This window comes from Salvia hispanica, chromosome 4, assembly GCF_023119035.1.
Source record: "Salvia hispanica cultivar TCC Black 2014 chromosome 4, UniMelb_Shisp_WGS_1.0, whole genome shotgun sequence".
Lineage (NCBI taxonomy): Eukaryota > Viridiplantae > Streptophyta > Magnoliopsida > Lamiales > Lamiaceae > Salvia > Salvia hispanica.
In genome coordinates this window covers 57,009,416-57,033,528 of record NC_062968.1, presented here as the reverse complement: position 1 = coordinate 57,033,528, position 24,113 = coordinate 57,009,416, and the positions used below count along the sequence as shown (strand labels likewise).

Below are 24,113 nucleotides of genomic sequence, written 5' to 3'. Positions count from 1 at the left end.
AAGTGAGCGTGTGCACAAACGCGGATACGGAATTATATCAAACACACGTATGACATACGTAAGAGATGATTTGAACTCCTAACTTATTAGCTGGTTCATAATTTTGAATCTAATGCATTAGAATATCTTAGTCATCTTTTTATACTGAGGTGAATCTTACTTTGCGTCATGAATGAGACGACATATGCCATCAATTGCTAAAACTATTAGTAATGGAGACGAGAGCAAGTTGGAACTTGGAAATTTTATCGTTAACTGAATCTTTTATGTCAACTAACTAACTGGCCACAAATTTTTTAATATGCCACTTAATAAGAAAAGTAGTCTATTTGATTTTAAAAACGATTGAATTTTAGACCTTAAAATGTCAATAGATGGAATATTAGTAAAAAACATAAAATTTGACTTGTTTATAAGTACAAGATTATAAATAAAGTAATTCGATTAAAACTAAAATAACTAATTCAAGCCAATTAATCACACTCAATAGCAAATCCAACCATGTACTATATTACTAGCACATTATAGAGAAAAATGAATAGATACAATTAATAATTTTTTTCCTTTATCCAAATAATAAAAGTAATTTTTTGTCTGATTTGCCCACTATATATTAAATTTAATATCAATATAGTAAAATTGTGTGTTTTATTAATATTTTTGAATTAATTATGACAGATAAAATGTTTGCATCAAACACCACACACAGTCACACAGTCGCGCTCAGTGTGAACCAAAAACCCAATATTTGCCCAATTTTCCTTCTCAATCCCCAAAATTTCTGAAATTACTATCAAATTGAGTAGAAATTATCAAGCTGGTAGGCTGGATCGAACGAAGAGCTGAGGTTTTTGACTCAAATCGAATTGTCTGATACGTTTTTCTCTTGAGATCTGAAATTCCGTGAATTAGAATCAAGTTGGATTGAGAAAAATTCATCCATTTCGTTTCCAATTACATTTTTTAGGTTTTCTGGATTTGGATAAGGAGGCGATGAGCTCCGCCATCAGATTCTTCTTCGTCTTCGTATTGTCGTTCGCGTTCTTCGTCGCCTCATCTCTGGGCAAGGTGATTCAATTGCTAACGAAACATTTCAACTTGATTTATGATTTGATTCATCATTGTTTTGTACATTGTTCAATTTGATTGCTATATACCACATATGTTGTTTCACTTATTTTTGATGTTGTGCAATGAGTGTTGATGATGATTTGCATTTTAGTCCTTTATGTGTGGATGGAAAAAGTCTTTAGATTTCTACTAGTGTGCATTTCCAAGATCTACTAGTGCAAATAGCATCTCTTGTATTTAGAGTTCTGATTTTTGGTGATGTCTTTATGTAATCTGCAGTATCAGGATGGTGAAGCTGTCACCTTATGGGTGAACAAGGTTGGGCCTTATAACAATCCTCAAGAAACCTACAACTATTACAGCCTCCCCTTTTGCCGCCCGAAGGGCAATCCGGGTCATAAATGGGGAGGGCTCGGCGAGGTCCTCGGAGGGAATGAGCTTATTGATAGTCAAATTGAAATAAAATTTAAGAGTAATATACTGTTAGTCTGCTATGGTGTTTCATTTCACTTTTTAATTTGTTTAGAATGTACTCTTTAGCTGATACATGCCCTGTTTATCTGTTCACAGGAGATGTGGCGAAAACTTCAATTTGTGAAATTGAACTGGAAGGAGCGAAGGTTAAACAGTTTAAGGATGCGATTGATAATTCTTACTGGTTTGAGTTTTTTATGGGTATGCCTGTCATGATAATTGCATCTAATACTGAAGAATTGTCTATTGCGCTTTCTTAAGTTCTGGTGCCTTTCTAACTTGAGTTTCTGTGTGCACTGACGGCTCATTTGATCAGATGATTTGCCATTATGGGGTACGCTCTTTGTATTTATATGAATTTTATATGCAAGGGACTATGCACAATTGTGAATGATTGGCCTATTCTTTCATGAAGGTTTTGTTGGTGAGACGCTCCCTGACAGAACCCATGATAATAGACACGTGCTTTTAACACACAAGAATCTTGTCATCCACTACAATGAGAACCAGGTAAACTTCAAATTTCATGTGTTTGAACCATGTAGCTGTAGCACAATTGAATACTGTAATCTTTACTCTTTCAACTGATTACTTTTTGTTGCAGATCATTCATATAAATCTTACCCAAGAAAACGCCAAGCCACTTGAAGAGGGTCGAGTACTGGAATTGACCTACTCTGTTAAATGGATTCCAACTAATATTTCGTTTGCACGCCGTTTTGATGTCTATTTGGACTATCCTTTCTTTGAGCACCAGGTGATTGCTTAAATCCGCAGGTTTTCCTGGGATGTTTCCTTTTGTACTTATTTGTTATTATCAGGATGTCAATGTCATTGGGCAATTCCACATTTTACTCCATATAAGAATCATCTCAAAAGATTGTGATAATAAGGGTTAAATCACAGTGAAGTTAATGTGAACTAGCGGTTCTCTGACTTTCTGAATAAAAACATTATTTCAGTCATCGCCTAATAGAAGAGTTCTGATTTGCAGATTCACTGGTTCTCTGTCTTCAATTCTTTTATGATGGTAATTTTCCTTACTGGGTTGGTCTCAATGATATTAATGCGCACTCTGCGGAACGACTATGCTAAATATGCCCGGGAAGATGATGATCTGGAGACACTGGTAATATTTTCTATTTGTCACGTCTTTCCATAGAAGTTCTGCACTAACAGCGTTTTGTAATAGAGTACAGTTCATGCAAGGCATGATTTGTTAGGAACCTGTAGGTGGTTATTTTTAATTGACAAACACAAGTCAAGTCATATACATTTTGATTTATAGGAACGGGATGCAAATGAAGAATCTGGTTGGAAACTTGTCCATGGCGATGTGTTTCGGCCTACCCAAAGTCTGGCTGTGCTTTCAGCTGTTGTCGGCACCGGTGCTCAGCTAGCAACACTTGTACTTCTTGTCATCATATTAGCAATTGTTGGAATGCTGTACATAGGGTATGTGAGTATCACATATAACTTGCTTCATTTTAGTGTGTTATAGCTTATAACGAAGCCAGCTGATTGTCTTAACCTGTTGAACCAAAATTATGCAAGGAAGGATCCTAATGATGAAATTTGCTTGCCTGTGACATTTTTTAGGAGGCTAAGCCTTGGAAATAGGGTCTTAGAAAAGCATTATTTATGTTTCGGAACTTCTGCGTAAATAGGATTCGGAATGAATAACATGGTTTTACATTTCATTACTTATGCACATATACAGTATCTTAACGTATTTGAAGTTCATCTTCTCTTTTAGATGGATTCTATTGCACGACTTCAAATTAGGTGCTAATTCTGTTAGTTTGTCCATTTTCTGTTCCTTAATGCCCTTTAGGAGCTCCTGGCCTGGTGCCCCAAAACATGTTCTCTCTTTGTAAGTACTTACCTGCTACGTTTTTGTGTGTCTTAGGAGAGGAGCAATTGTGACTACATTCATTGTATGTTACGCGTTTACGTCATTTATTGCTGGTTATGTGAGTGGTGGCATGTATTCCCGCCATGGTGGTATGTCATCGTTTCAACTTCTCCCTACCAAAAATAATCATTATCAAAGCTTGTTTGCCAATAACTTTACGTGACTAGCATATTTCTATGTTTGGTTATGTTAGGTAAAAGTTGGATAAAGTCAATGATCCTCACGGCATCGCTTTTCCCCTTCTTGTGTTTCGGCATTGGTCTGATATTGAACACTGTTGCCATATTCTATGGTTCTCTAGCGGCCATTCCCTTTGGTACCATGGTCGTTGTTTTTGTCATGTGGGCATTTATTTCATTTCCTCTAGCACTTCTCGGAACTGTTGTTGGAAGAAACTGGAGTGGGGCTCCAAACAACCCTTGCCGGGTGAAGACAATCCCTCGTCCAATTCCAGAGAAGAAGTGGTATCTCACCCCTTCTATCATCTCTCTCATGGGAGGTCTACTTCCCTTCGGAAGCATTTTCATCGAAATGTATTTTGTCTTTACTTCCTTCTGGAATTACAAGGTAAATCCACATCTTAGTACCTTTTTCCTTTCAGAATTGTGATGATTTTTTCTGTCTAGATTGATGATTATACTCTGCTATTTTAATCTATTTGCTCGGTTTTCTGTATCATCTTGTTTGGCTACATACCATTAGGCGTTTACACAACTCTGTCTATCTACTGCTGTAAACATCCTAATCCAGTTTACCACTGGCAGGTCTACTATGTGTACGGCTTCATGTTGCTCGTCTTTGTGATTCTGATCATTGTCACCGTCTGCGTAACAATTGTCGGGACATATTTCCTGCTGAACGCCGAGAACTATCACTGGCAGTGGACTTCATTCTTGTCAGCGGCATCCACTGCTCTCTACGTCTTCGTCTACTCCATATACTACTACTATGTTAAGACAAAGATGTCCGGTTTTTTCCAAACCAGCTTCTACTTCGGATACACGTTGATGTTCTGCCTCGGTCTAGGAATACTATGCGGTAAGTTCCCCTCTCCCGCACGCACAACAATGATCCTCGTTCGCTAATCAGCTCTCGTATTGCAGGCGCTGTCGGATATCTGGGCTCGAATCTGTTTGTCAGGAGAATCTACCGAAACATCAAGTGTGACTGAACTCCAGTTATATGCTGTCGTTTTACTCAAAAATTCGTTTACACGAAGCCGGAGACTCGTGAAAATTTAACTGTTGTGGAGGGAGGAGGAAGTTGGGAAATGTTATGCTGCAGGGAATGGAATGGGTAGTGGAGACTGAGAGTTCACTACTACAACAAAATGTTTGTAGCTTGTATAATTTTTGGTGGCAATGGCATAGGCCATTTTTACTACTCCCTCATTTCTATTAATATAGATTCTTGTTCAATGTGAACAAATTATGCTTGAGATCAGATGCCAATTCCAGAAAATATGGCACTATGATTCATCCAGTAGGGTTAGTACAAGAACATATATCTACATATATTAAAGCAGAATCCCTGACCATCTATTACACTTCATCTACATAAGTATACTGTGTATTACAATCTCAACACGTGGCGGCGTGCAGGCGCTGTCCGAGGTGGACGAGGTGCCAGGTCAGCGACACGAGGGTTAGAGCATTGAGGAAAGATGAATATGAGTTGAGCCTCTCAAGAGTCTGGCTCAATTGGATGATCTGAGACCTTGCTGCTGCTTCTTCACTAGCTGGAACTCTGCCGGCCGTCTCCGCGGCCGACTCCCCGGCCTTCCTGCTCGTCTCCACCGCTTGTCCGGTACCCTCTTCCTTCTCCTTCTTCATCCTTTCCACCATCACCTGCAATCATACAACCAATATCCAATCACACAAATTGCACAAATGAGTAGACGAACATGTAACCTAACTGAACCGACCGACCTTAGTCGCCTGAGGCTCGAGCCACCTCAAATTCACGAGGATCATCCCAAGCGCGGCCGCGAGGTTCAACCCTTGGAGCACCGGGGCCGGGCCCCTCCGCCCGGCCAAATGCCCCAACAGGGCCATCCCCACACCACACGCCATCCCCCGGAAATAAACCGGATAGAGCTTGCTCTGCACCACCGCAAACTGGCTCCGCGGCAGCGCCCCGGCCAGCACGTAGCTCGACGCAAACGTGATCCACACCCCCATCCCGTACGCCGCCGCGAACCCCATCAGATGCGCCACCCCGGCCGCGAACCCCACCCTCTCCCTCGGCGCCACGTAGTCCAACACATCCCCCGCCACCTCCCACGCATGCCTCAAAATCTCCCTCAGCTCCTTCCTCGCCGCCCCCGCCTTCTCCGCCACCTCACCCTTCACCTTCTCCTTAGACTCTTGCATTGCATCTCCGACTCTCCTCGCCTTCTCCGCCACCTCCTCCTTCACCTCATTCGCGGAATCTTTCACCTTCTCCTTAGATTCTCGAATTTTGCCTCTGGCGGCCTCCTCCACGGAGGAGGCCGTCTCGGCTGCGGATTCCTTCGTCTTCTCGAAGGCCGAAGCGATCTTGTGCTTGCACTTCCCGTAGGCATCGCAGACGAGCTCCCGGGGGCTGAATTTGCGATCTTCTTGGCTTTCAACTAAATTTCCCAATTCATCACGAGCTACCTTCACTCCCTCCTTTACTTCCTCCTTCATATTCTCGTTCAATTTATCGGGAGGCGAGATGAGAACCTTGGTGTTGCCGTCGTCTTTCTCGTACTCGACCACCACAACTCGGTGGCCGTCTCTCACTATCACATTGTCATCGCTCGATTTGGGGTTTTGTGGAGTTGGGGTGAAGAACCCTGCGGTTACTAGTGAGGTTAAAACAAGACCTAATGCGAGAAAATTCATCATTGTTTTTTCGTGATTTTTGATTCTCGGAAACGAAAATTGTTGGAGGATGTATTATTGATTGAATGGGTATAAATTGGGAGGAAAGTTTGGGAGTTGGTTTATGAGGTGGTGGTACACGTGGCGTTGTGCATGTTGTTGGTAGAATCTACGAGTCGGTTTGTGGGTTATCCATTGCTGTCGGCGGCGGGAAAGCAGATGCATTGAGCTACCTTTGCTTTGCACGTGGTTCATTGCTTATTTGAGAATTGAGAAGATAAATCTTCGAATTTAAATAATTTCTCAGATTTTACTATAAGTAATTTAAAAAAATGCAACCTTTTTCAGGTATGGATTATTCCATTCGCCCCCTAATCAATATCACATTTTTTTTATTTATAAAATATGTTATATTTCTTTTTTAAAAAAGATTCTCTCATGCATATAAATATAATTTTTTTTTCATTTAACATAAAATAATAGTAATATCTTCTAAAATTTCAGGTCATTACCCAAATATGCTCTACTATGAACATAGGGATAGGGAGTAGTATTAAATTTCTAGAAAGGGATAGTATTGTTAAATGTATGTCGCCAATATATTTGGAAGAACATGGATCGAAATATTAATTTAGGTGTGGCCCAATTCCTATCTAGACAATACAGCTACCACTATCAAACAGCTCTTGTCCCTTTCGTTAGTTTCTCCCAAAATCAGATCTTTTCAACTGGGCCACCTCAAGAATCAGTCTTTATTAGGTAAGAATGTCATATTTTGCCAAATTTCCCTTAATAGGCAGCATTGAATTGGGAGTGGCTATGATGACAGTAAAATTTTGATATTGGCCGTACTTAAATGTTCATTCGAATTAAATTAATGGTGAACTGTGAAGCTAGTAAGAATTGAGCAGGACGAAATTTGAATCACTCTTCAAATTAAATGGTATTCTTACTAGTATTAGATAAGAATGTCATATAAGTACTTACATGTCCATTTCACATCATGTTGTGTTTAAACTTTGCAGAATTCCAAGGTTTTGAGTCAATTTTCTCGTATGTCGACATCGTTTTTGCTGGGTCCCCCACACCCCTCACTGAGTGGGCCCTATGACTCTGATGCCCACCCCATCCCTTTCATCCCCACTCCTATCGCGACCAGACAAATAAAAGATCTGGTTTTTATTTACTTGCTCCCTTTCTCTGTGTCTCTGATTCTCTCCATATTCCCATCTCTTCAAATCTGCCTCTTTCTTCTTGGTGATACAAAAAGGTTGGTTCTTTACTCTTGGTTGGTAGGAATTTCATCGTATTTGTATTCTCTCTGCCTTGTTAATACTGTATTCCGCCTCTGACTTTTATCTGGGCCTTATGTATGTATTTAACATCACTTCACCTCTCTCACTGAAAAGCTGAGACCTTGCAAACTCTCATTTTGAAAAATGGGATTTTCAATGTTTTGTGAATTTCTGCAGTCAAAATCTTATCTTGTTAATGAAATGATGATTGTTGGATCTTGAGAGTTTTGTTGATGCTTGGAGCTGGCTTTGAATGTTTTGAGGTTTTGGTTGATTTGTTCTTTATTTTCTCCTCTCAGATCTATGCTGTTCACTTTTCAAGAATCTCATCTTGTTTGTTAAGTCTTTTGTGTCCAACTTATGAAGTGGAAAATGAGGAGCTTTGATGCTGGTGTTTTCTTGTGAAATTAAGTTTCTTGAAGGAATTATACAGTTCTTGTTAGAGTTCTTGTTTGAGATAGATTGAAATTGGATTGAAATTGATTGGTTGGTTGTGTTTTTGTATACTACTCCACTACTACTGTGTTGCATTAACTTGAATAATTATCCCCAACTAGTTTTGATTCTATTAGAAAGAAGACTGATGAATGACCTTCAAGTAACAAACTTTCTTGTTTTTATGCTGTTGGAGATGTCTTTTGCTTACATAGAAATTGATGCACTTTTGCAGGAATGGAGCTTTTTGCTTGATTCTTTAGTTGCTGCATAGAGACATATGGCTGGCCTACATGAGGAGAGGATGGGTGCAAATGCGTCTCCGGAAGCCTTGAAGAGGCTGTTTTCACTGCCAAGACTGTCGAGCGAACAAGGGTTTGAATCAGCGGATAGTGAGAGCAGGCACGGGTCGACTCTGGCCTTCGAGAGTAGCTTGAAATGCCACGAGACCGATCTGCAATCATCGTCCGTTGAATTTGGCTCTACACGGGTGAAGAGTGAGATTACCACAGAGACACATTTAACTCCCGGGAATCGGAGTCTTGAAAGGGGGATGGTGAAGAAGAAACAGAGGTGTCGTGTGGTTGGTGGTGAGGACGGGTTGAGCACGAATACGGTGGTGCAAGATTCCCAACACGGGACTGAATCTTCGTGTTCGAACTCTTTACCTGTCGTGGTTCCTGTTTCCTACCAAAGCTATCAGGAGACCTCGAAGGATGCTTACTTGTTTAGGAATTGTGGGAGCTCGATGGATAGTTCGAACTTTGATCGCAGCCCGGAAGAGCAGGTAACTGCCAGTTCTGAATCGGGCGTATCTGCTCGGATAGCGAGTAAGGCTAGAAGAAACTCGAATGCTAGGAATAGTATGAAGATTATGTGGTTGGGAGGGAATCATTCTTCATCGATGATCAAGCGAGAGAGCAGGGATCTCGAGGAAGCAACTCCCGAAGAAGGACAAGTTCTGAAACATAGTGACGACGTGAGGTGCGTCTCGAGAGAAAGAACGATGAGGTGTGAGATGTCAGGGGATGGCAAATCGCTAGAGACGGGCTCTGAGGTGATGAACAAGTGCAAGGACGAGTTTTGGGTGAACGAATCTGCAGATTCGTCGATGGTGAAACGCTGTAAGAAATCCGTGATAGGCGATGATAAGGCTATTGCTGGATTTGATCTCAACAAAGACTTAAACTCGAATGAGCAGGACGACTGTGTTCAGCCGGTTTTGCCTTGTGTCTCGTCTCACAGTGTGATACGCGTAGTAGCAAAAGCCGGAATACCTAGTGGCAGACGGCCTATGTTTCCTTTGGAATTCGAAGGCGGCCTATGCTGGAAGGGTGCTTCCAAAACAAGCGCTTTTCGTTCCACAAAGAATTCAGATGGAAGAAGATGCTCCACGATTCACGGGACAAAAGACCTTGAAGGCTTCAAAGGCATCGACCTCAACGTTGCTGTTGAAGAAGATATTCCTGCCTACGGGACTCCAACCGAGCAAGCCAAGAGCCCTTTGATCGATCTCAATTGCCTCTACGAGTCCGCTGAAGAGCTTTCTCAACCTAAACTGGAAAAATCACCGTTGGTAGACTTGAACTTGGACACGGAGAGGTCCAGCAACGACCACTGGCTCGACCACAAGAATGTTGAGTTCCCAAATTTCAGCAAAAGAGACGTTTATTTATCCGACTTGAGTAGTATACGTCGTATACACAACACTGGCCATTCCCTAAAGGCTTTGCCTCAATATCTCCAGCAAATGGAGCTCGTACCACGACATATCCTACCAACCACGAGCTATTTCCACGAACATGGAATTTTCCCAGGAGCATACAACGCCCCTCATACTGGCCAGTTTGTCCATAAGCAGAGCACCAGTAGCAAGATGGCCGCGTTTGCCCCAAAACTCGAGGCCAAGACCAAAGAGCTCTTGTCAACAAATGGGAGCAAGAGTGAGGGGCTTATGTATTTCCCCTTTCTCTCTAACGAACGTATGATGCATCAAGACGCTTGGTATGCGGCCTCTTTGAAAAGGAAGGAGCCCCCCGAGGGAGGGCTCGACTGCTTCCACCTCGGCTACAAACAGCTAACTTAGTTCCTTCTTACACAGGGATCCAACCATCAAGACTTTGCTCAGCTATGTCTACTAACTTTCATATTCCACAAATATTTTGCCCTTTCACACTGCTTCTCAACTTGTGTATAACTGTAGAAATTAGAATACATTGAGATATCTTCAAGATTCTTGATTTTTGCCTACCAAATTCATAGCTTTGTGACATGCTTTCAAACATGTGCACTTCTCAATGTCTCATGCCTTTAACAATTGCTTCCGTTGTGAGAGTTGCTCCGGCCTGTTTAAGATTGCTTTCTTGGGATAGTTTAGTAGTCGATTTTTCGTAGCGGGCTTGTTGGTTCGTGACTAGAGAACCCGAGACCAGGTCACTATAGCCGGCTCGGATCCTACCCTTGTGAAGCTTCTGATAACTTAGATGAGAAAAGTTGAATATGCACATATTCTTGAATCGAATAGCATAGTATTTTTTGGCCTTTTTATGACATTGGTGAACAATCTTGAGAGATGTGGTAGAAAAATAAGGTGATTAGTAGTGAACTGTAAATTTTCCATTTTTATTTGATTTTCAAGAAAATATATTATGCAGAAAAAAATTGTAGCAATAAACATGTGCAGTTTTTCTGTCTTATTATTTCTATCTGACAACCTGCAAAAACAGATGTCAGAAATCTTCATTGTATTTTGTTTTCTTTCTTTATTTTCTTGTAAAATGAACCCTTACTTGAAAAGGGGAGTCCAAAAGCTGGCATTATCAGCTCCTATCTCAAATCTACTACTATGAAACAACACAAAATACAAAGCATACATTCTTCTCCTTTTAAAATTACTCTATTTTAGATTGCTGCCATACTAACTGTGTCTGAGAGAGATGGGACACTAAAAGAAACTTAAATTATTTTGAGGTGAAAGTATTTTTCACTACCAATTTGACATTTTTAAAATCAAAGTTAACATAATATTGATTTCATATAGTCACACTACACTTGAATATACTCCATAGAGGAAACAACAACATTACTTTCTAAGTAAATACATTATTTTATTTATTCAAGGAATTCTATTTCATCTCGTATTTCAAATACAGACCCCCAACCCTAAACCCTAATTTAAGAATCTTGCCGTTAAAGATTCTCAATCACACAAGAGTGGCAATCTTGATTGGGATACGAGACGAAACGTCATTTTGGGCAGAACAACTCGTCCTAAGATGCGGTGCAAATCAAACCCCCCATTGGCACGATAAAGCTTGCAGCCAGGCGCGGCTAAACAACAGTTGCAAACTGGCGCGAGTTTCTCAACACCAGACGATGGGCAGGTCATGTAACCAACATCGATTATGCAATATAAAGGGCAAGCTTTTACATTTCCACATTCCACATTTGATGCCACTAACACAATAGTATCAATGAAGTGTGTAAGAGCGTGTGACAAATTGGACTAAATAGTGCAATAAAGAAAAATTCTAAATAATCTGGATTGGAGAAATTGCAAACTCAAGAACCGCGGTTCACTAAAACATTTACGGTGAAATTTAGTGAAAAAACGTCAAAAAGAAGAAAAATAGTATACTCGTCTAATAAATAAAACAAGAAAAGAACAAATGCAGAGTGTGTTAGACCGGGCTAGTAATATGTCTGAGCCTTAAAAATGTGGTCTAGCCCAGTTAAGCCCCAAGCCCGAGGGGTAAAGGGTGAACTTGGACAAAGTCTGGTCCGAACCTAAACTCACAAATCAAAAATATTGCTAGGATTATTTTGACACATTTGTATGAAAGACATTGTCATATACTATTTCTTACCGATCAAGAAGAGTGCCCAAAAGCAAACTTTGATGGTAGTTTTAGTAGCCATACTTCCTCAATTAGTCAATTGGCAATTGCTATGCATAAAATTTTGTATTAGTTGCAATTAGTTTGGGTATTTATATCCAAAAAACTAATTAAATTATTGATAGTCTAAAAAGAAAGCTACCATCATACAATAATGATGTTACTACACAATAGTAGTATTAAATTACTCTATGAAATACTACTATAAGCTATATGGTGGAAATAAAATTGTGAGAGAAATTGATTGCCCCAGTTATGAACTGAATAGTTGTGACCTAGTCAAAAATGATTTTTTTTCAAGATTCCAGATTTTATCTATTGAGCTAAATAGTTATTATAAAGTCAAGATTTATATATGGCCTAGTTTATAGCTTTGCAAATGGAGCTTCTATCACTATTTTACTTGACTTAATAATTATAATTCTATGAATGCCAAAAACACGAGGTCGTCGTGTTCTAGTGGTGGGAGTCGATCTTAAGTAACTGATTGTGGGGTGAATTTTAAATTTTTTAGGGATATTTTTATTGATTTTTTTTAAATTTTTTTTTAAAGAAATTATATGTTAAATATCATTAGTATGAATTGCAGTTTTAATACAAACTGTTAGGTAGAGATTTAGAAAAACAGGTTGCTAAAATTACGTGTCTTTATGTTTTATTTTCTTCGTTTTATAATTGTTCTTTCTTGATTAAGGTATTATAAATTCTACTTATTTAGTTTTATAATGTTATTTCTTTTTGGTTTTATAGTTGATATCTTTTAACCAATATAATCTCCTTTTAATTGCATAAAAATAAGCTTTTGAATATTTTTATCATTTACATCATTATATTAACTACTTTATATTTTATTGTGTGAAATACTAGCAATAAAACTGAAAACAAATACCATCAAATATTATGTGCAATGGTAACAATAAAAAAATAAAAGCAAATTCTATCATATAAATTGGTAATTAAAATTTTTAAAAAGACATTCTCCACAATAGCAGCACTTTTATTGATGTGAAAAATTTAAGTTCATAGAAAAATAGATACGTGAATAGCGTATACATGTGTAGGGATTTCAGAATGACTTGAAATTCACACGTACTTGAAATTTGCACGCCACCTAAATCATTTAGTGACAAAATTATGTTGGAGTTGCTGGCACTTTCAGAATAACTTGAAATTTGCACAGTACTTGAAATTTGCACGCCACCTGAATCATTTAGTGACGGAATTATCCATGTCGGTGTTTGTGTGCTTTTGTTTGATCATAGGTTGTTGGGTAGTTTAATTAAAATTATAAATTCTGTACAACTTTGAGGAATATGGTTTTCAGAATTTCGGTGCATTCCATGCAGATATTGAGGAATCCCGCGAGTTCAAAGTGAAAGAATCTCTCTCCATGCTAAAAAACACCCTCGAATGGAGAAAGGATTTCGGCGTGGACGAGCAACTCAAGGAGTATTTGGGTGACAAGCTGCTCAAATGGAGAAAGGATTTTGGCATTGGAACCGAAGGTGATGTACAGAATGTCAAAATCTATGCCAAGTAAAGGGTAAAAAAGTAAGTAAACCTTGTAAAAAAACCCTAAATGTTTTAATCTTCAACATTCCTTATTGCCTTCTCGGGGAAAGATCCTCTGCTGTGCACAGCAGAGGGCTGTGTTTAAAACACAACGTTAAAGTTTTGAGTTTCACCCATATTCCACAAATGGTAAATTCGTGACTGCCAAAATTTAGGATACAAATGATAATTGTAGAAACCTTCCCGAAGTATAAGAAGTATAGAATATATTCCGAAGTATGGGTAAAAAAGATAAGTAAACTACCTCAAAAACCCTAAATGTTTCCAATTTCAATCAATATTATTTATAAACGAAATAAAATAATCTTTTATCTACCCCCAATCGATGTCGCCATCTCAGCAGAACTAAATATAGTAGTATTAGTTAATAGATCTGTAGTTTCGATGCCTTCAGAAATTTACTGTACTAGACTTTGTTTATCATTTTAATATGGAATTTAATATGTATCCACATGCTATATTTATTGTGATTAAAATAAAATTACTTATGGACTAGTGGAGTTGTATCTAAAATTAATTTGTTTTGAATAAGTTAACTAAAGGTAATTTGTTTAGGAGTATTTTATGGTAAAATTGTAAAAGTCTAAGTTGTTGATTTGGCAGAATGAAAATTAGATTTGGCATTCAATCAATATTATTTATAAGTGAAATAAAATAATCTTTTATCTACCCCAATTGATGGAGAAAATATTCAGTGGTCCTTCCACACTAAAGTGTCATAATGAGGTGGTGTACTCAACCATTTAATTTTTAACAAATGGAAAAGTAAATGACTAGACATGCCAACTAATAGAGTTATTTTTAGAAGATATTTATTAAATCACTTTTATAGAATATTGCATAATCTTAAATTCTTAATTCTTAAAATATGAAAATTGTCAATATTTTTTCTTCTTATAGAATATATAAATATAATGACACACTTATGTAGTTATAATTTAATTTTCATTTTTATATTAAGTTACTAAGTAAATATATGACCTATTTAATGCATTAAATCTTACAAAATTTATTAAACCACTTTTACGTAATACTGTATAATTTTAAAATCTAAAAATTGCTAGCAATATTTTTTGCTCCTATGCATAAATATAATTACGTACTTAAATAGTTATAAGTTAGTTTTTAAATTCATATCAAGTTACTAAGTACATATAACTCTTTAAATGCAATACAAAAATAGAAAATTTAAATTATGATCATACTTTTTATTTGTGTGCATTTTCACTTACATATATATTTTTATGTATAAACATATAAGATAAAGAAAATTATAATCATAAAATTTAAATAATATTAACAAAGTATTGCACTCCGTGATTATACTACTTTTTTTTTTGCCAAAAGATAATGAATACATATAAAATATGATTATTATATATATAAGTATGTAGTGTATACATAGGAGGCAAAAAAATATTGATAATTTCAATATTAATAATTATGCATTATTTTATAAAAGTTATTTAATGCATATATTCTATAAAAGTGATTTAATGAATATCTTCCATAAATAATTCTATTAGTTGGCATGTCTAGTCATTTATTTTGACATTTGTCAAGAATTAAATGGTTGAGTACACCACCTTATCATGACACTTTGGTGTGGAAGGACCACTGAATATTTTCTCCAATTGATGCCACCGCCGACAACCTCTCATCCGCCGTCTCCGATGAGGAACTTAAGGCTTTTGACGTCGATTTTGTCAAAGTTTACTAAGCCATATAGCTGGCAGGGCTAAATGCTATTTCTTTGGTGGGTCTGATAGTGGATACGACAAAGAGGGCGAGAATGCACAAGAAAAATTGCAAGGAATTCGTGCAGCACGTGAAGCTGACTGGGGATATGTTGGAGCTGCTTGCACTTTCAGAATGGTTTGAAATTCGCACGGTACTTGAAATTCGCACGGTGTTGTCAATTAGGTAAAACTAAAATCACGGTGTTAGGTCACTTTTTCGGTGTAGTGGGGAATCGTATCGAAGAGAAAGGGTGAAGCAGTGTGTATTGGTAAAAAAGATGAAACTAAAGCCACGGAATTAATGCTATAGTCCATTCATTATCATCTGTCCTAAAAGCATTGACAAGATATAAATTATTCACTCGGTTACCACTCAAATCAAACATAAAAAATACTATTCACCACTCAAATTCAAAGATAAAATTATTCACTTGGTTCCCACTCAAAAACACGGAATCTTTTAATGAGAAAAAAACTCCGTATTTAAATCTGTTAATAGTACTAGTAATATTTATAACTAACCATACGTATTTTGTTTTATTGTGTAGAGAACAAATGAGAGTATAAATAGTAAATTATCTGATAGTGAACACGACAAAGAGAGCGCCGCGAATGCACAAGAAAAATTGGAAGAAATTCACACAACACGTGAAGCTAATCGGGGATATGTTGGAGCTGCTTGCACTTTCAGAATGGCTGAAAATTCGCACGTACTTGAAATTTGCACGCCACCTAAATCATTTCAGGGTAAAAGACAACTTACTATTTTTGGATTTGTTTTTAATTTCCTAACTTTTGTTTTAATTCCATTTAAATGCCTAAGATTTTTTAAGCGTTTGTTTGAACTTTGACTGTTGTTGTTCCTGTCCGAAGGAAGAAAATGGGGATATAGATATACAAAAAGATATAGAGATAGAAGAAGATATAATGATACAATGTAATTAAGAACCTTTTCTTACTAAACCACTACGGCAACTTAGTGATATTGATTTGTGTTTGTTGTATGGATCGATGAAGAGAATACGATGACGAGCCCTCAGCATATGCCGGCTACTGAATTAAATCACAGCAGAACTAAATATAGTAGTATTAGTTAATGGATCTTTTGGATCTATAGTTCGATGCCTTCATAAATTTATTGTACTAGACTGTGTTTATCATTTTAATATGGAATTTGATATGTATCCACATGCTATATTTATTGTGATTTATAATAAAATTACCTTTGTACTAGTGGAGTAGTATCTAAAATTAAATTGTTTTGAAAAATTTAATTAAGGGTAATTTGTTTAGGAGTATTTTGTGGTAAATTGTAAAAAGTCTAAGTTGTTGATTTGGCATAATAAAAATTAGATCTGGCATTCAATTAATATTATTTATAAACGAAATAAAATAATCTTTTATCTTCCCCCAATCAATGCCGCCTACGACAAACTCTCATCCGCCATCTCCGATGAGGAACTTAAGGCTTTTGACGTCGATTTCGTCAAAGTTTACCAAGCCACATAGCTGGCGGGGCTAAATGCAATTTCTTTAGTGGGTCTGATAGTGGATACGACAAAGAGTGCACGAATGCACAAGAAAAATTGTAAGGAATTCGCACAGCACGTGAAGCTGATCGGGGATATATTAGAGCTGCTTGCACTTTCAGAATGACTTGAAATTCGCACGGTACTTATTCTGTGTATGCTCAACTTATTAGTAAAATATTAAACTAGAAGAATCAACCCTAGAGATAATAAACGTAAAGTAAAAGTAAAAGTAAAAAAACAATATGTTTAATTTATGGTAAAAAGTAAAAAGGAAAAAAACAATGAAATATTAGGTCTTTTTTCTTTGAGTCGAGCCGTAATCATAATTAATAGCCCTATCCACGACCTTTTAATTAAACAACAATAATCAACGGTATTAGAGTGGCAATTACCTGGATCTTCATAATATTAATGAGACCAACTAGGGGTATGTTAGCAGTGCTCCTATGTCGAGCAATGCCGCCATTGAAGAAAACTAAAACTCTGATCAAGAAGTAGCCAAAGAGTAGCAAGCTGTCATGATTCTGCAATATTGACGTTGGAAAATATGATGAGCACCAATCTCGCTGAGATTATTTGTTACCATGTTGAGTTAATTTCTTACCATATTCCTTTTCCATTGGACGATCTTAATTGATTTTGACAGCTAGATTTTGGTCCCTTTAACCTAGCAATTCTAGCTATAAATATGAGACTTGTAATACTCCTTCATGATTGAAAATCGAAATAAAAATTCAGATCATATTTTGCCTTCTTTCTCTCAATGAATGTGTACAACTTATCTTTCTTGGTATCAGAGTGCTAGGTTCCAAACCTAGCCTCTGTTACCTCTCCTTTCTTTTTCTCCCCTGTATCTTTTTTGCTTGGCAATGGCAGACAACAATGATATATCAAATACCACTCCTACTTCACCTATTTTCCTTCATAATCACTCTATATCATCCAAACTTTCAGATGTAAATTATTTGTCATGGAAGCAACAGATTTATGGCCGACAGGTGCTGGAACCGTTTTGAACACAATTTTTCTCCTCAAAGTGCTTCTGTGAGATCTCAAACTCTTCCACATCTCAGACCATATACTAAGCACAAACTCCAACCTCGTTCAGAGTCAGCAACTTTCCTTGGTTATAGTCTTTCCCACAAAGGATACAAAGCCCTCTTGTCCTCTGGAAAAGTTGTCATCACTCGCGACATTCTTTTTGATGAGTCTATTTTCCCTTTCCGTGAATATCCCATGAATAATCCTTCTCATGTTCCCAGTCCAATCTATGTTGATCCTCCTCCTCCTATCTATTCTACATTTCCCACTCCTTCAGACCCTCCCTCTTCTTTGGATCTTCCCACTACAGTAGACCCTCCCACTCCTTTAAATCCTCCAACTCCATCAAGCTCGAGTGGTACCAGCTCTCCTTCTCAGGCTATTGAGGTGCATTCTCCTATCCCTCTCACTACCGTTCCTTCCCCTCAATCTACTCACTCTACTTCTTCTAAATCCTCATCATCATCTTCTCCTAGCCTGCCATCTCCTCCTACTGTTTCCACTCACCATATGACGACGAGAAGTAAGGCAGGCATATTCAAGCCTCGTGCTCTCACTATTTCTTGCAGCAATGATCCATCTCTCACCATTCCGAAATCGGTCATTGTTGCACTGGCTATTAAATGTTGGAGGCTGGCAATGAATGCCGAGTATCTTGCTCTTTTACGCAACAAGACTTGGATTCTTACTTTTCTACCTCCGGGAAAGAACTTGATAGGTTGCACATGGGTATTCCGAATTAAGAAGGATTCAAGTGGCGAGATTGCTCAACACAAAGCTCGTCTCGTCGCCCAAGGTTTTTCACAAGAAGCCGGGTTTGATTACCATGAGACTTTTAGTCCTGTGGTAAAGCCCAATACTATTCGTGTTATTCTCACTTTGGCTGTATCTTTCGGATGGTCTGTTGTTCACTTGGATGTGAACAATGCTTTTCTACACAGTGATCTACATGAAGACATTTACATGCGCCAACCTCCTGGCTTTGAAAAGGGCCCTCCTGGTATGGTTTGTAAACTGAACAAGTCTATATACGGTCTCAAGCAAGCCTCTCGGTCGTGGTTTCTTGCTGTGCAGAAAGTCCTTCTCGGGTTTGGGTTTTCTCAATCACGAGCTGATACTTCTTTGTTCTACAGAATCCGTGGCAAGGAAGTTCTCTACCTATTGATTTATGTCGATGACATGCTCATTACTGGTAATGATGCCACTGCAGTTCAGAAAGTCATCTCCGACCTCAACTCTCATTTTTCTCTCAAGAATCTTGGTGAAGTTTCACATTTTCTGGGCATTGAGGTCTCTAAAACTACTGATGGTTTGCTTCTTAGTCAGTCTGCATATATAAAAGATATTCTTGTCAAGTCTCAAATGCAGGATACTAAAGGTGCTGCTACCCCCATGATTTCCAGCTCTCAACTCAGTAAATCTGATGGCAGTCCTTTAGTTGATGGCAAACTCTATCGCAGCGCTGTCGGAAGCTTGCAATATGCTACCATCACACGACCAGAGATCAGCTTCGCTGTCAATAAAGTAAGCCAATATATGGCTTGTCCTCTAGATAATCATTGGAAGGCGGTGAAACGTATCTTGAGATACCTTGCAGGCACCATTGATCTTGGACTCCATATTCGGAAATCTGCCTTGGAGCTTACTGCCTTTTGTGATTCAGATTGGGCGGCTGATCTTGATGATCGACGCTCGGTTTCTGGTTACTGCGTCTATTTTGGGAAGAGTCTCATTTCTTGGTGCTCGAAGAAGCAATCTGTCGTTTCCCGCTCAAGCACCGAAGCTGAATACCGTAGTTTGGTCCAAGTAGTTTCTGAAGTAACCTGGTTGAGTTCTCTTCTACATGAACTCAGGATTAAGCTTCCTGCTCCTCCTATTGTTTGGGTTGACAATCTCAGTGCCATTTCCCTCGCATCAAATCCTGTTCTTCATGCTCGGACTAAGCATATTGAGCTTGATATTCACTTTGTTCGGGACAAAGTTGCAGCTGGTGCTGTTGATCTTCGACATGTTCCATCCATTGATCAAATTGCCGACATCTTCACAAAACCTCTATCGTTCCAATTCTTCTCCCGGCTTCGCAACAGACTTGGGGTCTGTTCTACATCCGCGATCGAATTGCGGGGGAGTGTTAGCAGTGCTCCTATGTCGAGCAATGCCGCCATTGAAGAAAACTAAAACTCTGATCAAGAAGTAGCCAAAGAGTAGCAAGCTGTCATGATTCTGCAATATTGACGTTGGAAAATATGATGAGCACCAATCTCGCTGAGATTATTTGTTACCATGTTGAGTTAATTTCTTACCATATTCCTTTTCCATTGGACGATCTTAATTGATTTTGACAGCTAGATTTTGGTCCCTTTAACCTAGCAATTCTAGCTATAAATATGAGACTTGTAATACTCCTTCATGATTGAAAATCAAAATAAAAATTCAGATCATATTTTGCCTTCTTTCTCTCAATGAATGTGTACAGCTTATCTTTCTGGGTATGAGGCCCATAATACGATCGATATCTTCCTGAGCTCTTTGAAACTTAGTACTTATCCTTTTCCCCATGACCACCAAATAAAGGTAGCTCTGATCGCGGTAACTTAATACGAGCTTCCTCGCCTGTATCAGAGCATTGTCCAGTTGAGCGAACACTTGCCGTGTATGGAGGACCTCCTATAAATTTGAAAGTTCGGGGTCTGCCAGCAGCCCGCGAATCAGCAGCAAATGCGCTGCAAATTCTTTGCAGTTCGCTTTATGATGCCGAGCTGCCTGTACTATATTAATTATTTGATCTATCACTGAGATCGCACTACCAATTAGTTGGATGACTGTGCCGGCAACTGCAAGAACTTCCGCCATAATTATGAGGGTGCAAAGTGTATTGAACGAACGATGAATTCATAGGATGTGTATGTATATAAAAAACACAAAGTTAGTTAGGCATATCAAGATGCTCGTTAAAAAAGACAAGAACAATTATTTACAACCAATTAGGGAAAGATTCTTTTTCGGCAATTGGTCTTGTGTCGTTTAAGGAAGGGGTCATCTTCCTTGGAACAGGGGGAGTAGTTGAATATTTTAATGAGAAAGGAGAAAATGATTATTTTATAAATATAGAAAGTGGATATCTAGAGTGAGATAGAACATTAATTTTTTTATATATCTATATGAGGGGAGTTTTGCATTAGTATTTTGAATTTCACCCGTATGCCACAAATGGTAAATGTGTGTGACTGCCAAAATTTAGGATACAAAGGTTAAATTAGGCAATCTACCTGATATGTAATCCTTAAATATCCTAAATTTTTGCAACATGTAATCCTTAAAGCGTATACTACAAAGTAAAGGGTAAAACATCCCACCTACACAACACACACACTCCATGTTCCCTCCAGACCTCACCTAAATCATGACCCCCAATCTCCCACCCCCCTGAAGACTCCGCGTTGCCACCGTTGAATTTGGGGGACTTACCCGGGGAGAACAATTTTTACGGAACGAAGGATATCGCTGTGTCTTCGGAATCGGATAATGATGAGTTTACTCCTGCATTTTTGGTCTCCCTGCTCTTGCCGAAGCAATTTAGGATTGTTGACTGGATTACATAGTGATTGTATCGGTGCTTGTGTGATTTTGTTTGATTACAGGTTGTTGGGTAGTTTAATTAAAATTTTAAATTCTGTACGACTTTGAGGAATATGGTTTTCAGTGCAGTTCTTTTCTGATATTGAGGAATCCCGCTCCCCAAAGACGACTGCAGTCTGCAGCGACGTCGTTTTACTTAAATTCCTCTGCGCCCGCGACTTTGAAGTGAAAGAATCCCTCTCCATGTTGAAAAACAAAGAATCCCCCTCCATGTTGAAAAACAAACACCCTCAAATGGAGAAAGGATTTCGGCGTGGACAAGATGCTCAAGGAGGATTTGAGCGACGATCTTGAAAAAGTGGTCTTTATGCACGGAGTCAACAAAGAGGGTCACCCCGTTTGCTACAATATTTATAGAGAGTTTCAAACAAGGAATTGTATGCAAAATGAATTTTCACATGAATATCCAAAAAAGAAATTCGCGCAGCACGTGAAGCTGATCGGGGATATGTTGGAGCTTGGCACTTTCAGAATGACTTGAAATTCGCGCGGTATTTGAAATTCGCACGCCACCTAAATCATTTTTGCGGTGAAAAAGACTATTTACTATTTTTAGATTTGTTTTTAATTTCCTAATTTTTGTTTTATTTCCATTTAAATGCCCATTTAAGTGACCGGAAATGGTCGAACGTGGCTTGAAAGTTATTTTCATGAAACTCTATCTTTTCATTTTAATCAGAATTCAAATTTAAATACTCCATATCACATACTATTACAAGTGTCCAATATTTCCAGAGTAATTGTATCGATGTCATTTTTTTAAAGGTGAATATTTAAGTTGGATAAGTGTAGACTTAATAATTTTTTTATAGATTAGAAACAATGATAATATTAAGAAGATATTAAATCGTACTAATTGTTGAAATTCGTATAAATCAACTCGATTTATGTGGTCTACAAAACTTGACTTTGTCAAATGAACATTAACAAAAACTATAGATTTGGTCATCTAGATCCTAAATTTCCTATCAATTTATTCAATATTGTGCTTCATTTTATTAGTATATGTGTCATTAAGTATTTAAAGAAATAAAAAAGAACATGAAAAAAAAAAATCTACACTAGACGTTCGTGAACATTTTGGTTTTCTCTTGCATTTCTCGAAAGGAAGATAACAACATTTCCTCTGCAAATTTCTAATATTCAGGTAATTCATCCAATCAATATATTTCCTTTAATCATACGTTCATTCTGAATTTATATTTACGGTTTGTTTAATCTCTTTCTTTACATCATGTGAATGAAATGCATCTGATCTTTATTAAAACATCATGATTTTATTCATTTCTTCATAAATCCAGCGGATAGAAATTGCCATAATTTTTGTAAAATTATTCATCATGAAAAAATTATCTAGGGAAAGGGACATGCAAAATCAAGAATGAACAAATATATTCCATTTTTACCAATGCATGTCACACGTGTTGAAAAATTTCGACTCTCGATATTTAACAGATTATCGAAAATTCTGCAATGGATCAAACGAGAGGGCATGGAAGCATTCAGATGCTGCTTAGCGCAGAACACGAGGCTCAACAGATTGTGGCGGATGCCAGAAACTGTAAGCCTTTTTTACTTTAAGAAAACATTTACGGTTGTAAAAAAAATATAATCTCACAATTGTCTGAATTCGAATTCGTGTTTCAGTGAAATTGGCACGGTTGAGGCAGGCTAAGGAGGAAGCGGATAGGGAAGTCGCCAAATACAAGGCCCAAATGGAAGCCGAGTACCAAAAGAGTCTTTCTGATGTAATCTATTTAAATTATATATTGTTGAATTTGAGTTCGAATATGAACACATTACACATTTTCACTCAAATAAAAGATATTACACGAGTTTATACTAGTCGTTTTTAGGACTATTTCATACGTTCACATTACTCTATCATGTGTTCAGTCTTCTGGGAGCTCGGATTTGACAGTGAAAAGGCTGGAGGTGGAGACAGCTGCGAAGATTAAAAGCTTGAAGGATATTGGAGGGAAAGTATCCCCCGAGGTTGTGAAAATGCTTCTCAAGCATATAATTGTTGTCAAATCTTGATGTGTGAGGATGAGGAGTTTTGATTGGAACTGTCTGAGATTATTTTTATTTCTTCATAAATTTGTAGTTTTGTTGAACTCTACTAGCTAAGCATAGGCTAGCAAATGCTGTGTTGGAATCATATCCAACAATAAATTTAGCTAAGTGTAGGATTTTTCAATACTTATGTCATGGTCTTTTGGTCCCTTATGAACTGCAATTCTAATTGAAATTTATCAAATATAGTAGTATAATATTTCTTATAATTTCAATTCATACATAGCCCATTTAAACTTCCATGTAAATAAAATGTTTCGGTAAATTATAAACTCCAAATTAAAGTTACAAAGAAATAAATCAAATAAACAAATGTTCTCTCTTCTCCACAACCTTAACTTTTATCTTTCATACGATAAGAGCATACACGACATCGATCCTCTAGCTCGCCCAAATCATAGACATGACACATGAGGAATGCATTACATCGTGTTTGGTTCGTCAGTTTTGGTTCCTCAAGTAAATGCCATTTTTTATAATATTTTCGTATTAATTTCACTTCTATTTCGAATTTTTGTTCTCTCTTTTTTGAAATTTTTTTGTTTTAACTTTTTATTACTAGCTTGTAGTATTATTTCATTT

At 37.6% G+C, this 24,113-nt stretch overlaps 4 protein-coding genes across 5 annotated transcripts; 3 read left to right on the top strand and 1 right to left on the bottom strand.

Moving 5' to 3' along the window:
* The first annotated feature begins 699 nt into the window (after nucleotides 1–699).
* LOC125222144 (transmembrane 9 superfamily member 1-like) lies at nucleotides 700–4,898 on the top strand. 2 transcript variants are annotated; one of them, XM_048124619.1, is made up of 13 exons: nucleotides 700–847; nucleotides 968–1,068; nucleotides 1,351–1,543; nucleotides 1,642–1,746; nucleotides 1,862–1,879; nucleotides 1,961–2,055; nucleotides 2,150–2,302; nucleotides 2,540–2,674; nucleotides 2,834–3,000; nucleotides 3,455–3,549; nucleotides 3,654–4,027; nucleotides 4,225–4,498; nucleotides 4,564–4,898. In XM_048124619.1, the coding sequence occupies exons 2-13, from the start codon at nucleotides 994–996 to the stop codon at nucleotides 4,629–4,631; spliced, it is 1,752 nt and encodes a 583-aa protein (XP_047980576.1). In that variant the 5' UTR covers nucleotides 700–847; nucleotides 968–993; the 3' UTR covers nucleotides 4,632–4,898. The 2 variants fall into 2 exon arrangements, with proteins under 2 accessions (XP_047980576.1, XP_047980577.1); XM_048124620.1 differs by having other exon boundaries at nucleotides 720–868.
* A 50-nt stretch (nucleotides 4,899–4,948) lies between these two features.
* On the bottom strand, nucleotides 4,949–6,387 carry LOC125222146. Its single transcript, XM_048124621.1, has 2 exons — nucleotides 5,389–6,387; nucleotides 4,949–5,307 (listed from the first exon to the last, which is right to left on the bottom strand). Exons 1-2 carry the CDS (start codon nucleotides 6,328–6,330, stop codon nucleotides 5,041–5,043), a joined length of 1,209 nt encoding a protein of 402 aa, XP_047980578.1. The 5' UTR covers nucleotides 6,331–6,387; the 3' UTR covers nucleotides 4,949–5,040.
* A 588-nt stretch (nucleotides 6,388–6,975) lies between these two features.
* On the top strand, nucleotides 6,976–10,680 carry LOC125217938. The gene is made up of 3 exons (XM_048119523.1): nucleotides 6,976–7,065; nucleotides 7,332–7,576; nucleotides 8,272–10,680. Exon 3 carries the CDS (start codon nucleotides 8,317–8,319, stop codon nucleotides 10,120–10,122), a length of 1,806 nt encoding a protein of 601 aa, XP_047975480.1. The 5' UTR covers nucleotides 6,976–7,065; nucleotides 7,332–7,576; nucleotides 8,272–8,316; the 3' UTR covers nucleotides 10,123–10,680.
* An 11,794-nt stretch (nucleotides 10,681–22,474) lies between these two features.
* Nucleotides 22,475–23,715, top strand: LOC125218272 (V-type proton ATPase subunit G1-like). Its single transcript, XM_048119908.1, has 4 exons — nucleotides 22,475–22,602; nucleotides 22,911–23,016; nucleotides 23,103–23,203; nucleotides 23,352–23,715. Exons 2-4 carry the CDS (start codon nucleotides 22,929–22,931, stop codon nucleotides 23,493–23,495), a joined length of 333 nt encoding a protein of 110 aa, XP_047975865.1. The 5' UTR covers nucleotides 22,475–22,602; nucleotides 22,911–22,928; the 3' UTR covers nucleotides 23,496–23,715.
* The last annotated feature ends 398 nt before the right edge of the window (nucleotides 23,716–24,113 follow it).